Consider the following 18,234-nt stretch of genomic DNA (forward strand, 5'->3'; position numbering starts at 1 on the left):
AAAAACAAACAATGAAGAGGTTTCACAAGAGTACAAAACACACAAATAATCTGGTGTGGCTGTAGATATTTTAGCCAAATAAGAAATTGAAATCAAATCAGACCCTCATTTATTAAGCTTTGATAAAGCACGTTCAAAAATTTTTTTGTAATTATTGAATTTTGACGTTATGTCTTGTGTAACCAAAATGTCCCCCTTTTTGAATGTAGTAAAATTAATGCAAAAACTGACACTTCAAATCAACATTTCAAACAAAAAACGAATCTAGTCTTTGAGAATGTCTAAGCATAAATCCAAATCCACAAGTTCATAAAGTTGTATATCTAAAACCACTAGAAAATGTTTAAACCACTTTCAATAGAGCTATACAGGAATACTTCCAAAATCTGGAGTTTAAATGCCTTTTAACAGGTAATACTGCTGGAATAAAACACATTTTTAAAAACTTCTTTATTTTCAATGGGGGAAAAATAGCTAATAAATATATTGCATAGTAAAATCCCATCAAAATTCTAACTAATAATCAAAAAAATATTGAACAACAATATATTACATTGGTTGGGGGGGAAATTAAGGGGTTAAATTGCAAAGTTTCGGTCACTTTTGACCGTGAAGGAGCCAAGTGTGACCTAAATGAAGAGGATTAGAGAAAAGAATCAACCACAGAGTGCTTACGGTTCAGTCATACTGTGCTTTATACACCCGATCAGTTAAACACACACACACTTCTGCTACATGTTGATCCACCTTCAATGAACAGCTGTGATTAATACGTTCACCTAATTTTGCAGATTCTGCATGGGGTTAAATAATTAAAAAAAGATCCTAAAAATTGCATTTTGATTATTTGGTACTGCTCTAAATAAGCTATTTCCATAACGCATATAGTCCACGAAACAAATTTACACAACTGAACCAGTTCAAAAATGCTCTTAAATCGTGTCCATTATCCATGAACGTGTGAAAGCAACACAATACATTTAAAGGGATAGTTCAGCCAAAAATAACATTTGGCATCATTGTTCTTAACCTGTACGAGCTTCTTTGTTCTGTTGAACACAAAATAAGATGTTTAGAAGAATGTTGATCTCCATTGACTTCCAAAGTATGAAAGGACCTGCAACTGTTTGGTAACCAACATTTTTTTGGCCGTGTTCAACAGAAACTATACAGGTTTAGAACAAGGTTTATACAGGTTTTTTGCATACTGAAGTATTATAGCGTTCACATACATCTTTGAAACAATCTTATTAGGGGCCGAGTACTGATGCTGCGTAGACATCTATTGTAATTGTTGGTGTTCCTATTATTGGCAGCCCTTGGAACCGTTTGCAAGAATATTATGAAATTTGGTGGACTTCGAGAGAACTGGCCCAATATTAACTACACCAATTTTGGATTTTCTAACTCAATAGCGCCACCACCTGGCCAAAGTTTCACTCATGTTTGGGCGAATAACTTTCAAACCGTAAGGGCTAGATACTAAATATTTTACTCTGATTCTTTGGCTCATGATGATTCGATTGCACCCATACGTTATAAAACCAATCTTGCTCATTGTCATCACAAGCATGACCTGAGACTACATGCAGCTTTTGGATGCAGCGCCACCAACTGGTCTGGAGATACGAAAATGGCTATTTTTGATTATAACTTGTGAACGGTGGTCTCATTACATTCAGGGTGGTTTTACTAGTAATGATTCCCAATTTTCTCATTTTGAGTGTAGTCCATTTTGAATTTTGTAGTAAAATGCTGTATTTCATGAATGCATTAGTATATTAGTTCCGCAACTTCACATCATCGGCACTGGCCTGAAGGAGCCTGGGAAGTTTCCAGCCAGCGCCACCTAGTGGTAAAATCAGATATTCACATGCTTATGACTTCGGATTTGGATGACTTATTTTCTCTTGAGTCACATCCTTGGATTCCCGAATCCTTGCAGAGTCCAACGATACCAAACATGCTAGGTTTCGCCTTGTGGTTTGTTCAATTGTGATTTAGCGTTTACACGACTTTCGCAAATATCTTAGGAACCGTTGGTCCGATCAAAACCACTGTAGGAAAACCGGAATCATAGCGAGCTGATTATATGCTAATGGACAAATGTCAAATGTTTATAGTGAGTGGCAAAAAAGTGTGGGTTATTTTTTATATGCTCATAAATACACATGTCTGTAACTCCATAATTGACACACTTATGTATGGAGGCACTCAGGTCACACAAAAAATTGGTGGACTGCGCTACAATTAAACAAAACATGAGATTGGCTCTAAACAACTCAATCTATTCATGGGTTTTCAACCTTTTGCTTAAAATTGTCTCCAAGTGTCTCATTTTCGCAGATGGTCTGCTGCTAGCTTCATTGTTTGCTTCTGTTGTGCTTGGTCCTGATAAATACTGCTTGCAGCTATATTTATATTTAGTACTGCCCTTCAAGAAGACACTTCTGTTTTCCAGAAGACAACATCATTTACACAGATCATTCTGTTCAACACATTTACACACCCCGACTCTTAATGCATCGCCGTTTTCTCGAGTCCCTCAATTGTGTGAAAATTGTATTTAATTCAAGCATACTCTCTAAAAAATGCTGGGTTGTTTCAACCCAATGTTGGGTCAAATATGGACTAACCCAGCAATTGGTTTTTTTTAACTTAGTGATTGGGTTGTTTTAATCCTGCGGTTGGGTTAAATATTTGCTTAAGACAACCCAATCGCTGGGTTAAAACAACCCAACTGCTGGGTTAGTCCATATTTGACCCAACATTGGGTTGTTTTTTACTCAGAATTTTTCCGAGTGTAGCCACGGTTAAAAAGGGCTCAAATGCAGAAGATGCTGGAAAACCAAAGGCTGTGCCGAAGCTGGAGGATTTTTCTGAAGAACATTGAACAACTGTCAAAACACACACACACACTCGTCGATCATACTCATTATAAAGCATTTGTACTAGTTTTGAACTAGTTAATTTGTGTAAATGTAGCGTCTTACTGACTTCATCTAGTGTGTCTGAAAGCTTATTCAGGATGGCAATATTTTAAGCATTATTCTATTTTAATTTTTTTTTGCAAGGGGTAGGTGTAAATAAACTTGACCACAACTGCACACAGCCCCTTACAAAAGTAACCACAGTTTTGGATGTTACTGACTGCTGACTTTGCACTAAATAGGAGACCATATGCACAAAATGAAGACTGAAAACTCAAGGCTATTTACAAAGTTGCATACATACAAGTGCCCGCTTAACACATGAATTAATGCCCACTGGGCCACCGCTGTGTTTTTGAAAGTAGTCTCTTAATCTCACCAACGCTGCATTTATTGATCTAAAATACAGTAAAAACAGTAATACTCTGAAATATTACTAGGCTATGGTTTCTATTGTGTAAGTGTAATTTATTCCTGTGATCAAAGCTGAATTTATCACCATTCCTCCAGTCTTCAGTGTCACATGATCCTTCACTGATCATTCTGGTATTGTTTCTTATTATTATCAATGAAAACAGTTTTAGCTGCTTTTTATGTGGAAATGATCAAACTGTCATTCTAAAGTTTGGGGTAAGTACGATTTATTTTGTAAGCACATTAATAAAGACAGTAAGGACATTTATAAAAGTAATAAATATTACAAATGATTTCTATTTATAATAAATGCTGTTCTTCATCAAAGAATCACAGTTTGCACAAAAATATAAATAGCAGCTTAACTGTGATTTAACAATAATCAAATGTTTCTTGATCATCAGATCCTCATATGAGAATGATTAGTGAAGGATCATGTGACACTGAAGACTGGAGGAATGATGATAAATGCAGCTTTAATTGTAGAAATAAATGACATTTTAAAATGTATTACAACTGAAACAAGTTCCTTTAAAGGTGCAGTGTGTAGTATTTATGAGGATCTATTGACAGAAATGCAGTATAATACACATAACTATGTTTTCAGTGGAGTATAAAGACTTTACATAATGAACCGTTATGCTTTTATTACCTTAGAATGAGCCGTTTTTATCTACACACACCGTGGGTTCCTTACAGTGAAATCGCCACCATGTTTCTACAGTGGCCCTAAAGGGACAAACTTCTCTCCAGAGCACTAGTCACTCTCTGCTGTCTCAGACGAACACATCTTTGTCCTGTGTCAGCCACCGTAGCTTCTCTATGTACTCAGAAAGGGAGGGGTGAGTGGCTGCAATTCACAACCTCACCACTAGATGCCTCTAAAATGCACATGCTGCACCTTAAAATTTCACAATATTACTGTTTTTACTGTATTTTTAATTAAATAAATGCACATACTTGTGCTATGTTGTAAACATTGTGCTACGTGCCAAAAGCCAGGGTACAATATGTCTATGAGTCATACCAAAAATGAGATTATTCAGTATGCACGTGTAGCCTACATAACAACATTAAAGATTTACATCTGTATGTGTCAGATGGTTTTATCTAAAGAGGTCTAAATTGCATTTAAGGTATAGTCTACATCAAAATAATTTTGTATCTCTTGGAATAGATCCACTCGATGCTAAACTCGCTTGTTTAACTGATGATGATGAGATTGTGCGTATGCTTCAGCGTCTGCCTGTTTGTGCGCATGCGCTGTCAAAGCCGAGCAGCTCTCCAACAGCCATGTTGAGTCTGTTGAGGCAGAAATGACTCAATATCCCAGTGAAATAATGATAAATATCCGCACGACAGGCTGGACATAAGCGCGTCAGCACACTGCGGTCATCGAGCAGGTAAATGCGTTTGTGTAATGCTATAGTGAAGAAGACTAGCAGTTCTGGGATGAGGAAGCCGGTAGTTGCTCAAGGATTGTGCAGAGAAAACTCAACACACATTTATTGCACTGTCCATTAGATATGTGTTTGTATCATTGCTATATAACATGATTATTCAGTATTTATACACGAGTATTCGATGCATGACATCTCGTATAACCAGTGAATCTTATTCCAAAAGGATGGTAATAATAGTATGGCAAGCCGCTTTAACATCTAATCAATTTTAAGTTCCCATACGAAAAATAACCATGGTTTTATTTGAGTGTGTTGTAGCCATGTAGTATGTAGAAGTGTAGTAGCCATGTTTTGTTGTTGTTGTTGTTGTTGGGCTAATTGATTACCATTTATATAACCACAGTTTTACCACAAATACCATAGTTAAACTATGGTTAGAGTAGCAAAACCATGTTTAATTTGTGGTTACCATGGTTTAACTATAATAACCATGTTTTGTTTTTTTTGTAGTAAAATCATGGTTCATTTTCATTAGGGTTAATTAAAAAAAAGTTATCTTGTTAACTCTTTCCCCACCAGCATAAAAAATAAAAATAAATTGCCAGCTACTTTCAGGGTTTTTGACTATTTTTACAAAAATGTAATGGCCCATATAATATTTTGCTTTATAATAATAGATTTTATTTATAATGCACTTTTCATTCCGAAGAATCTCATAAAATATAAATATGAGCATGCAATATATCAAAAGAAAGAGCAGACCCTCTTCTTTTAAACAAAAAAAATATTTTTGTGTGTTTCATGCCCCTTTTTTTCTAGCTTGATGCATACATTTTTTTTATCAACACTTGAATATGGATAAGTTTCATAAAAAACAACAACATTTTTGAACAAAAAGCTAAGAAAATCAGGTTTTTGTGAAAGACTGATTCCAGATCAGATTCAGAGATGATCAAACACAGATGAGGAGATCGAGTCCATCAACACCTCTAATGCTTCAGTCCTGCTCCTCATCCTGCTCCTCATCTCATTCTCTAACATTAGATAGATTAGATTTATATGATGATTAATGATCAGAGATGATCAGACACAGATGAGGAGTTTTACTGCGTGATCCTCACGTGTGTTTTGATCAGGAGATTCAGGACTCATTCAGAAGATGTGCAATAGCGCCCCCTAGCGTCTGACAGTGAAATTTTGAGTTTGGCGGAGAAAGAGATAAAATGTTAATAATAATGTTTGCCCTAGTAAAAACTTTCGTTGTAAAGGCAACATTTCAAATGCTAAACATTAGGATGCACCGAAATAAAATTTCTTGGCCGAAACCAAAAACGCAAAAGAGGAAACCAAGGCCGAAAACCGAAACACAGAAAGAAATTATGCCAATTTTTAGTAATTGTAACCAATAGTAACCATTGCATTTATGGCTACATGACTAATCAAGGCATTGCAATTGCATAAATTAATATTAAAGTTTCAAATAATAAATCAATTACAAATTATACATACATTTATTTAGCTCATTGCAACAAAACAAAGTATCAAATAAAATTAAAACTAAATGTTTAACTTGAATTCACTCATGTGTACATTAAATAATAATGCACTGGCCTACTGGCCTGCAGAAAGGTACAGACATTTAATAAAGTAATCAAAGGTAAAATAACAGCATATTTAACTGTTTAAATTAAAGAATAATCCTTATTAAACTTACAAAAGCTATTCAATCAAGAGCAGTGAGTGATGTCCTTTTTTTAACATTAAACAGACAGCAGTAACGGCTACTACTGCCCCTTTAAGACCTAATGCAGGGATATGCTCGTCTTTCTCGACTGTATAAAGTCCTCTTAAGGCATATTCAGACTATGTCTGCTTAGATACTCATCAAGATGGACATGATGACATACTTCTTGTGGGAGTTGGTCCGTTTAAGCGCTAGACTTGAAGAGAACTCAATATTTGCGTTCTGTGAGACGTGTGCGCTTTCGGATGATGCACAGAAAAATCTTCTCAGCGCGCACGAGTTCTCATTCGCGTCTTCTGGCTCTACACGCGGGTGATGACGGTGAAAATAACTGGCCATATTCGGACATACGGCAGCACTCGCATGCATTGATCAGTGTTTACAAAGAGAGACCGTTTTGCCCGTTTTTCTTTTATTATCACTGTTGTTGTAGTCAGGGCCGGCATTTGCTATAGGCGAGCTAGGCGGTTGCCTAGGGCGACAATTGTGTAAGGGGCGCGAGCACACTCTAGTGCCGCCCATCACTTCTTATTAAGCATAGAATCGGAACAAGCGAAATACAACATAATGTTTATTAAACATGATCACCATAGGGCGCCCCCTCAGCCACACGTTTAATTACTTATCAACCTGATTATTAGATTGAATTGATGGTGATTATTGATTATTGGTTCAGGCGTTAGGTCAGGCAAGTGCTCATCTTGCGCGTTCATCAAAAATGAGGCGTCTAAACCCACGGATGCACAGGGACGGAAAAAGAGAAAGGAAGAAAATCAAAAGAAAGCCCAATATAGAGGTTAGTCTTCTTATCTCAGCCAATAAGTTGTCAAACAAAATAAATTTACTTAGTATTATCAATATTATCATCTAATATTAATTTGATTAATATTATTAATATTGTCACTAAGCTATCACTTGGTAGTTTTCTACGTATTACTACATATTGCAAACATAACTTCACTGACAATAATCTACAATAACCTACATGGATGTCATTTAAATATCAAAAGTCCAGTTCGTCATAAATATGGATAACGTATCATATTAGGGCTGGGTTTCGATTCAAATTTCAAGAATCAATTCGATTCCGATTCTCAAGATCTTGAATCGATTATCATTATTCGATTCGATCCGATCTGATCCGATCTTCGAGATTTAGATAAGTGTTAAAGAAAGCATTTTTTCCAGATGTTACCTGAATTACAGGACTGTAGTAATGCAACATATTGATACTATTATTATAGACATTCAACTGCAAATTAATGGAGTATTGATGGTTTTATTGAACAATCCCCCTTCCAGACAAGGCAGCCATTACAACTTCTTTGGCAGTAAAAGCGCTGCAGTGAGAACGGCTGTAACGTAAGCCGCGTTCTCGACATATCCAGCAGCCCCAGTTCACTCGTCTAACTAATATTCTTTGTCCACTGCGGTTCTTACCTCTGAGTTACGGATCGATCTTTAGAAATTAATATGAAAATCGATTCAGAATTGGTGAATCGATTTTTTCAACACAGCCCTAGACATGTGCCGATTTTCGATAATGCGATTTATCACGATAATGAATATGCACGATATTGTTATCGTGGGCACTTTAAAATATCGTAAATAATAATTTATTAACAATTTATAATTTGTTTATAATGCATTCAAGAATACTTTGCCCATCAACCGTATAAATGCTCAACACTGCTGTATTCTGCGTCAAAGGGACACGCGCTCAGATATAAACAAGCCGAACGTGTGTCTGCACATGACTGAAGGAGACGCGCTGCTGAAGTGCCGCTCAGTGACAGCAGAGGGCGCTGATGAACTGCAGAATGCAGCCGGTTACCCCGGAAACCAGCAAACAAACAAAAAAACGCGTATAGTTTTTAAAACAGCCATTCGTTTTTGTAATCTCAATGTTGTTCATCAAAGCACCAAATACTTAATACTTAAAGACTTAATAGGCTATTTATTTTCAAATTTAAACATTTTTATGTTTCAATCTGGACTACAACATACCCTAATAATTAGAACTGTTCTAATGATTTGTTATTATTCAGTATAACTTTGAGATACGACTTCATTAGTTAACAACATGTGTTAATTCATTACCAAACTGACAATGAAAAATACTTATAAAGAATTAATCATTCTATGTTAATTTCTTAGTTACTTTTTAATAACATTAAAATCAAAATAACTTTTTTAATGGACCTAAGATAAAACTAACAATGATCAGTATTTCTTAACTAACATTAACAAAAACATTATACTTTCTGTACCAAATGTAGCTATTGCTCAATCTTAGTTAATGCATAAACTAATGACACCTTATTGTAATTTGTAAGCCTACCTGTTGTTCTTTATAGCCTAATTCTTTTGCACTTTAATCTGTTTGAAAATTGTACTTTTACAGCTCTGAAAAAAATCAAGAGACCACTTAACATTGATTTCTCAATGAGGGGTCTCTTAATTTTTTTTTCCAGAGCTGTATATATTTTTGGTGCATTATTGTATTTAAACATTCAGTTATTTTGGTTCTTACAAAAATAGTTCTTAAAGCTGTTATGCTATGACAACACTTTTTTTTGCAACTTATTTCAATATCGTGATAATATCGTATATCGTGATAAAACTTCATCAATTAATCGCAACATGAAAAATTGATATCGGCACATGCCTACACAGCCCTATATCATATGCTAGTTATGAAAAGTACAAATGCTTTCTACATGGGCGTCGGAAGCAAATAAAAAGTGGGGCAAAACTCCATCTCCCCTAGGGCAACCAAAGAGCTAGAGCCGGCCCTGGTTGTAGTGTATCACTGAGGAGCCAGCACATCGACAGAAACATAAACAAAGCTTTATTTTTAAGTTACAACCCATATTAGAGATGGCGTCATCAGATGTGATGAACCACATACGTCCACACCGCAGACATGTTGCTTTAGACAAGCACGTGCAGGTTGCGGTTTCTGTTTGCGTCATCACAAAATTTCGGCAGTATTGTTTCGGTGGCCGAAAATTCAGTGCATCCATCACTTTAAGCTAAACATAATATGAATAATTGAACAAAGTAAATCAAATCACAATTATTACAATTCAGACTTTGAAATTCTAACACACTTCAGCAGTTGCGGCTCCTGGTCGTAAATTTATGTAGGGCAGATTCTGGGTCTTAGCGCTAGCTTCTGATTAACATTTCGTAAACTTTATAGCCTCATTTTGTGCAGAATTCTAATGTGTTTGCATTATTCAGCCTGAGGTGGGCGCTCTAAAGATGATTGACAGACTTCACACACGACTAAAGCATAGAATACCATCTTAAGCTGCGCTTTCACCACGGGAACTTTCCTCTTTAACTTTATAAAGGGAACTTTATAAAGACAGTGCATTACACGTTTACGGACAGCAGCCATCTTGGAAAACAGTCTCGACTATTTGAGTGACGAACGCTGTGCTAAGTGATGAACTGTGACTTGGAATCTCATATGGTCCGTTGTTTCCGGAAGAAAGCACTGAACGCAACAGAGAAAATAAATAAATACAAATAAAAATGTCCATGTAATTAGATTTCACAACCTTAATTCCTATCGACCAGCTCACTTAGAACAGCGCTCGTCGCTCGACTGTCTTTATAAAGTATCTTCTTATTAAACTTTTTGTACACTTAGAAAGTTCTCAATGCTTCGGTTTGCATGTAGGGACCCTCATTATGCTGCCGTGTTAGTGTGAGGCTATTTTGAGCCTTGTTAGTGGCATTAACTAGCGGTTTAATTTGACTTACCCTGTGCCCCATAGACAAGCGCTATAAGCTAATCTGTGTTTAGAGATAAAACTCTTTACATTCGATTTCAATGAAAACGCATCCCAGAGAACGATCTACTCGCTAACCATCTGTTAATTACCCCTAGGTTCATTTCTCACCGGAGTTGTCCTCTAAGGGTGCGTTCACACTTGTCATGTTTGGTTTGATTAAAACGAACCCTGGTGCGATTGCTCGTTTAGTGCGGTTCATTTGAACATATGTGAACGCTGCCATCCGAACCCTGGTGCGCACCAAACAAGAGGACCGAGAACGCTAAAAAGATGGGTCTCGGTCCGCTTCCAAACGAACTCTGGTGCGGTTCGATTGATATATGAACGCAACACGGACCAATGACATGTAAACTAACCAAAAACCGTACGTAATGTCACAAGATGCGACGCTACAAGTCAGCTAATTTGATGCCGCAGAAAGATCGTGTATCCAAAATGAGTAACATTACCATTAGAGGGCAAACGTGGAGCAACGAGGAAGTGCCTAATCAATATTTGGTCCGACGAGCATGTTTCAAAAATGCTAGAAAAAACGCACAAAAAGCAAACCTGGTTCTTCTCATCAAAGGACCTGTGTTGCCCATTAGACGGTAAAGACAACGGAGGAAATCCTGCTGCTGTTTTGAATGTTTTGAACATTTCATGAGCTCTTCATGAGTTTTCAGCGGGTAAAAATAATGCCATATGTATCAGGTCAGCCGACCAATCAGGTTGTGAGCGTCTCCCTGAGCCTTTGGTTCAGTAACTTTAGGTTCACTGTTAAAAATGCCAGTGTGAACGCTAAGCGGACCAGGACTATATGTTTTGTTTTTGTTTTTTGGTCTGGACCAAACGAACCAAACTAACTAAACTACAAGTGTGAACGCACCCTAAGTCATGCAAAGCTTTGCTGCACAGATGGCACACAGCAGGTGCATCAATTAAATAATGTCTCAAACCCTTCGTGGTGATCATGTTTCATAATCATTTATATACTGTGTATTAAGTAAATTGTCCTAAATAGTATCCTCCTGACAAAATCTCAGATTTCCACTTCCTTTACTCTTCTCCCACAGACACCCAGAGGTGCTTCCATCTTCTGTGGCCTTCAGCACAACTGTTTGTGTTTTCCATCTGATTTTAACTCACACCGTAGTAAACCGTGTCAAACTGTGTGTCATGTCAGGACCTGTGGCGAGTCGCGCCAGAGTCTACACTGAGGTGAACACACACCGGCCCAGAGAATACTGGGACTATGAGTCTCATGTCATTGAGTGGGGGTATGTATTACTAAATCATAAAGTGTGTATACAGTTGCAAGAAAAAGTATGTGAACCACAATCATTTTAACAAAATGCGTGTTGTTTTATTTATGTAGTAATGGGGTAAGATATTTTACATAAAAGATGTTTACAGTCCACAAGGACCCTAAATTCTTAATCCCTGTGAATCCCTGTCAACACTCTCTGATGATCCAAGGCTGTGTGTGTGTGTGCGTGTGCGTGCGTGCGCGTGCGCGTGTGTGTGCAGTGGCTGTGTGATTCTGAGATCTAAAGACGATTGAAGGACTCAAACACAACTATTAAAAAAGCTTCAAACATTCACTGATGCTCCAGAACGAAACATGACGCATTAAGAGCCGGGGGTGACCACTTTTGAATTTGAAGATCAGGGTAAATTGTGCTTAATTTGTCTTTTGGTAATCATGTAATGATCTTCTGTTGCTACTGAAGGGAAGTGCTAAATGAACAAAAAAATGTTTTAAACAAAATAAGTGAAATTTGGACATCTTCATCCTGTTTAAAAGGTTCACAAACGTTTTCTTGCAACTAATATATTGGTTTGCTGTAATTGCAACATTGAGATTGCAGTGTTATATGTAAAGTAGCAAACAAAATAATTGTCCATGGTTTCTTAGGTTTATGTTGTGTTTGGGATTTGTTACATTTTTCCCTTGTGAAGAAGCTTTTAGATTTACCAGATTCTTCCAGAAAGAGGCCGTTATCACGTTATCTGCACACACATTTGGTTTTTTCCTCTTCAGTTTATTAATTATATTCTTCTGCTCCACGGACAACACTTTAGTTACTCCATTACACACCTCAGACCACTTTCTCATCACTCTTAACTAGGGTTGGGAACCGAGAACCGGTTCTTATGCAGAACCGATACTGATTTTTGAAAAATACCGGAACCGCGCGAAATTCCTGAGTGTCGGTTCCGAAAACGGTTCTGGTGCAATGTGTGTGCGAAGCGCTGGGAGTATAGCCGCGAGCCGCGCTCCCGCTCTCTCTCTCTCTCACACACACACACACACACACACACACACACACACACACACACACATACTCACACTCACACTGTCCTAGCGCTGCCGCCTCCTTTCCCCTCACGTCACTTTTTTAAAATCCCCCACAGCGCGAGTCCCGCAAACGCGGCGCCAAGGAGCTTGTTTGTAATCCAAGGACAATGGCTCATTAGTTTCGAAATGGTTTGGGTACAATGTGATCGTGCTGAAAATAAAGGCGTTTGTCTAGCGTTATGAGCTCATTTGAAACATTGCCGCGGCTCATTTAAGAAAATGACAGCTCTGAAGAGACGCCGCTTTGGTTCGAGGTAAGTTAGTGCTAACAATAATAAAGAAAGACGATCAACACCTTATGTGTTACCACTGAAATGTGTGTATATATATATATATTTCCAAATGTAAGCCCATCTTATGCGGAATGCACGCTTCATACTGTCGTCTGCTCTGGCTCTAACTGTTTACTTTTTGCAAACCTTGTGAGCGCGCAAACGCTGCGACCTCGCACCAAATGTTTTTATTGGTTTATTAAGTACAAACAGAAGAGTTATGAAAAATTGAGCGCGAGGGATATGTTCACTTCACACAAAAATATTTTGGAATGAGACGGCTAACTGTAGTAGCGTTTAGTCCACTGTCTATAATAGACTAATTTAGAGATCACTTTTTTTTTTTTTAACAGACAACTTTGATCGGTTAACGTTGACGGTCAACCATCGGTCAAACAGTCATCGGTTAACATCCCTAAAACAGAGAGAGAAAATGTAATAAGACAATTTCAGAGGTGTAAATTTGAACATGTTTATTTTAATTTCCATAAATTCCATATGGCTCGATTAATCCTGTAATATATGTATAGTACAGGACTTTTTTTTGACATTGCCAACCTGTAAATTCTTTTGAGAGCAAGTAATAAACACAAAAAAGTATTGTTTAAAGTTGCGTATTGTGCCTTTTTCCTTTACCACTATTTGTTTAATAATTTTAATGGAACCGGAATCGGAACCGGAATCGTTAGGCGGAATCGGAACCGGAACCGGAACCGAAAAATTTCTCACGATTCCCAACCCTACTCTTAACCTCATACTGACTCCTGATACAACACGCACTCCAACACAGATCACCTTTCGGCGTAATCTACGCTCACTCTCTTCCTTTCGCCTATCCACTATGGTTTCCTCTTCACTCCCTCCACCTGCTCAGTTCTCAGCACTGGACACTAACAGTGCTACCGACACTCTTTGCTCCACTCTAACATCCTCCTTAGACAGTTTTTGCCCCCTTTCATCCAGACCAGCCCGCCCCACCCCATCTGCCCCCTGGCTGTCTGAAGTTGTCCGTGAACATCGCTCTGGACTCAGGGCAGCAGAGAGGAAATGGCGGAAATCTAAAAACTATACTGACCTTACCTTGTATCAGTCTCTTCTCTCTTCTTTCTCTACAAATGTCTCCACTGCTAAAACAACATACTACCACAACAAAATCAACAATTGCTCTGACTCTCGCACACTCTTTAAAACATTCTCCTCTCTCCTTTGTCCTCCTCCTCCCCCTCCTTCATTAACTCTTACAGCTGATGACTTTGCATCATTTTTCACCAACAAAACAGCTCTCATTAGCAAACAGTTCTCCTCATCACTAACTTACACGCACATCTCAACAACTAACACGAACACGCTTCCATCCTTCTCTCCACTCTCCCAGGCAGATATTTCTAAACTCATCCTTTCCAATCACCCTACTACCTGTCCACTTGATCCTATACCCACTCACCTCCTTCAGGCTATTTCTTCTTCAATCGCTCCTGCACTCACTCACATTGTCAACACTTCTCTTCACACGGGAACCTTTCCCACAGCATTTAAGCAGGCTCGGGTAACCCCACTGCTTAAGAAACCCTCTCTGAATCCAGCACTTTTAGAAAACTACCGACCGGTATCCCTTCTGCCTTTCATTGCAAAGACCCTTGAGCGAGTTGTGTTCAATCAACTCTCTATGTTTCTTGAACGGGACAACCTCCTAGACAACAACCAATCCGGCTTCAAAAGCAGCCATTCGACTGAGACGGCCTTGCTCTCGGTAACTGAGGCACTGAGACTGGCAAAAGCAGCTTCCAAATCCTCAGTGCTCATTCTGCTGGATCTGTCTGCTGCTTTTGACACAGTTAACCACCAGATCCTCCTGTCAACACTTAAGACGATGGGTATCTCAGGAACTGCCCTCCAGTGGTTCAGGTCTTACCTCTCTGGTAGGTCCTACAGGGTGTCATGGAGAGGTGAAGTGTCTAAGTCACATCATCTAGCTACTGGGGTTCCCCAGGGCTCAGTCCTTGGACCACTTCTCTTCTCCATCTACATGTCATCATTAGGTTCTGTCATTCAGAAACACGGCTTCTCCTATCACTGCTATGCTGATGACACTCAACTCTACTTCTCATTTCAACCAGATGATCCTACAGTCAGTGTTCGTATCGCTGCCTGTCTGACAGACATTTCTGACTGGATGAAAGAGCATCATCTTAAACTCAATCTTGCAAAGAAAGAATTACTTGTTTTCTCAACAAACCCAGCACTTCATCAAAATTTCTCGATTCAGCTTGGTTCATCGACCATATCTCCATCAAGGACAGCCAGGAACCTTGGAGTTGTGATTGATGACCAGTTAAACTTCACTGACCACATTACTGCAACAGCCCAGTCCTGCAGATTTGCTTTATACAACATTAGAAAGATTAGACCCTTCCTATCAGAACAGGCTGCACAACTCCTGGTTCAAGCTCTTGTTCTCTCCAGACTGGATTATTGTAATGCTCTTCTGGCTGGGCTTCCAGCATGCACTATCAAACCCTTGCAGCTGATCCAGAATGCAGCGGCGAGAGTGGTCTTTAATGAGCCGAAGAGAACGCATGTTACGCCTCTCTTCATCAAACTGCACTGGTTGCCAATGGCTGCTCGCATCAAAAAAAAGGCACTAGTTCTCGCCTACAAAACAACCACTGCACCAATATACCTAAACTCACTTGCTCAGACTTACACACCCTCCAGAAGCTTGCGTTCTGCGAGTGAGCGGCGCCTCGTGGTTCCATCCCAAAGAGGCATGAAATCGCTCTCACAGACATTTTCCTGGACCGTTCCCACCTGGTGGAATGACCTGCCGATCTCAATTCGTGCTGCCGCGTCTCTAGCCATTTTTAAAAAAACATCTTAAGACACATCTCTTCCAATTGCACCTGACCAATAAAGAAGATTACTTAACTATCCATTAATTTTTGTTTGTTTGTCAAAAAAAAAAAAAAACTGTGTATATGCTAATTAATTGAGACTTTTTACAGCTCTTACAGGTTGTTGGCCTTGTTTGTTTCGTTGCTTCTATTGTTCTCCCCTTTTTTGTAAGTCGCATTGGATAAAAGCGTCTGCTAAATGATTAAATGTAAATGTAAATGTGCTGCTCTCATTGTGGGACACTCCTGCCCTGCGGTAGCATTTAGCTTTTAGAAGAGCACTTTTGACGTGAGTTTTGAGTTTTGTTTGGTTCTCCAGGGTTCCTACGCAATTTGGATTAGTATGGAATTTGATTTGAGTAATCTCCAGATCTGTAAAAGTATGGGAAAAAAATATTTAGAAAATATACGAAAGCAGAAAAATATTGACATTCCCTGTCTATAGTCCCTATTTAGTTTTCTAGAAAATTAAGAATTTAATGAAAATAAATGTATCAAGAAGTGTTTTCATGGCAGCTGTTATTCTATAATGATTGTCAAAAACTGAATTAACTCAGCATGCACTTTTTCATAATGCAAAAAAATGCATGTTTTAAGCGTTTTGAGTTTTCTTAGCACCATTACAGAGCCTCTAAAAGGACCTTTGCAAGAATAAAAAATATTTTAGAGTTTAAAAATTACGATTTTTGTGTGTGCACAAGACGCCATTAACCATAGCATATAGGACACAAAATACGATGCACTGCCCTAACAAAAGCCACATATTGAACACTGTTTTTACAGTACCAGTCTTTTTTATAGACCCTTGAACTTATACCGTTGGACAATGCACACAGCCGTATTTCACCATCAGCCCATTTGGTGTTGTGGTTTCTCTGCCACCACAGAGGAAGCATTAAATGTGACATTAGGCCTTGATATTAGAGGTACTACTCGAAGGAAAGCCACATTTTTAGCAAATAGATCTCTATTAATGCATGTGCTTCCATGCTCTTGTCTTCTAAAGATAGTACTGATGCACAACATCAAATGTTACAGTATATATAAAACTATAAACTAACGCGTAAGCATCCAAAACATTCCTGTACGCATGTGAATAATTTTTTTGTGTGCATGGAAAAGTCTGTATTATTTTAGCGACTATACATTGTCAATTTCGAGAAAATCTATGAAAAAAACAGAGAAAATAGAAATATTTATAGATGACTGTACTATATACCAAATATAAAGCTAAAAACAATGCTGTATGGATTATTAATGTTAAATTTTGTTTGAAAATCTGGAATTTTGAAATGGAAAATGTGTAGGAATCCTGTCTCAGAATGTCTTCAGACCGTTATTGGCTGATCACAGGATTTATCACATCCATTTAATCATGTTAAAATTACTTCAATGACATTAAAAACTTGATGTGAATATATTTCTCAGCAATCAAGATGATTTTCAACTGGTCCGCAAGTTAGGCAGAGGAAAGTACAGCGAAGTGTTTGAAGCAATCAACATCACGAACAACGAGAAAGTAGTGGTGAAAATATTAAAGGTAAGAAGAATCCCTCCTGATTCTGTGTTTGACGAAAATGGATGATGCGAGTACAAAATGAAGGCTTTTGAGCTATGCTTTTCTCAAGTGTCAGATATTAATGTGGCTTATGCACATGTCCACAGTTATTAGAGGATATACACTGATCAGGCATAACATTATGACGGATCAGGTGAAGTGAATAACACTGATGATCTCTTCATCACGGCTCCTGTTAGTGGGTGGGATATATTAGGCAGCAAGTGAACATTTTGTCCTCAAAGTTGATGTGTTAGAAGCAGGAGAAATGGGCAAGCTCTTGTGGGCTGTTCCCGGTCTGCAGTGGTCAGTATCTATCAAAAGTGCTCCAAGGAAGGACTAGTGGAGAACCGGCCACAGGGTCATGGGCGGCCAAGGCTCATTGATGCACGTGGGGAGCGAAGGCTGGCCCGTGGGGTCCGATCAAACAGACGAGCTACTGGAGCTCAAACTGCTCCAGAAGTTAATGCTGGTTCTGATAGAAAGCTGTCAGAATACACAGAGCAGCTCAGTTTGTTGCGTATGGGGCGGCATAGCCGCTGACCAGTCAGGGTGACCTCTGACCCCTGACCCCGCCCAAAGCACCAACAGTGGCACGTGAGCATCAGAACTGGACCACGGAGCAATGGAAGAAGGTGGCCTGGTCTGAGGAATCACGTGTTCTTTTACATCACGTGGATGGCCGGGTGTGTGTGTGTGTGTGTGTGTGTGGCTTACCTGGGGAACACATGGCCCCAGGATGCACTATGGGAAGAAGGCGAGCCGGCGGAGGCAGTGTGATGCTTTGGCCAATGTTCTGCTGGGAAACCTTGGGTCCTCCAATCAATGTGGATGTTACTTTGACACGCTCCACCTACCTAAGCATTGCTGAGACC

The 18,234-nt window shown here is 38.7% G+C and overlaps 1 protein-coding gene across 1 annotated transcript in view; it reads left to right on the plus strand.

The window, feature by feature from the left end:
* Positions 1-4,605: 4,605 nt before the first annotated feature.
* The window catches only part of csnk2a4 (casein kinase 2, alpha 4 polypeptide), a 30,643-nt gene continuing 17,014 nt past the window's right edge, over positions 4,606-18,234 (plus strand). Inside the window, exons 1-3 of the mRNA XM_067431909.1 lie at positions 4,606-4,747; positions 11,353-11,556; positions 17,230-17,341. Coding sequence (XP_067288010.1) covers positions 11,456-11,556; positions 17,230-17,341 — 213 coding nt within the window. The 5' untranslated portion in view covers positions 4,606-4,747; positions 11,353-11,455. The remainder of the gene's footprint in view (positions 4,748-11,352; positions 11,557-17,229; positions 17,342-18,234) is intronic.

Source organism: Pseudorasbora parva, chromosome 22, assembly GCF_024679245.1.
Source record: "Pseudorasbora parva isolate DD20220531a chromosome 22, ASM2467924v1, whole genome shotgun sequence".
Taxonomy (NCBI): domain Eukaryota; kingdom Metazoa; phylum Chordata; class Actinopteri; order Cypriniformes; family Gobionidae; genus Pseudorasbora; species Pseudorasbora parva.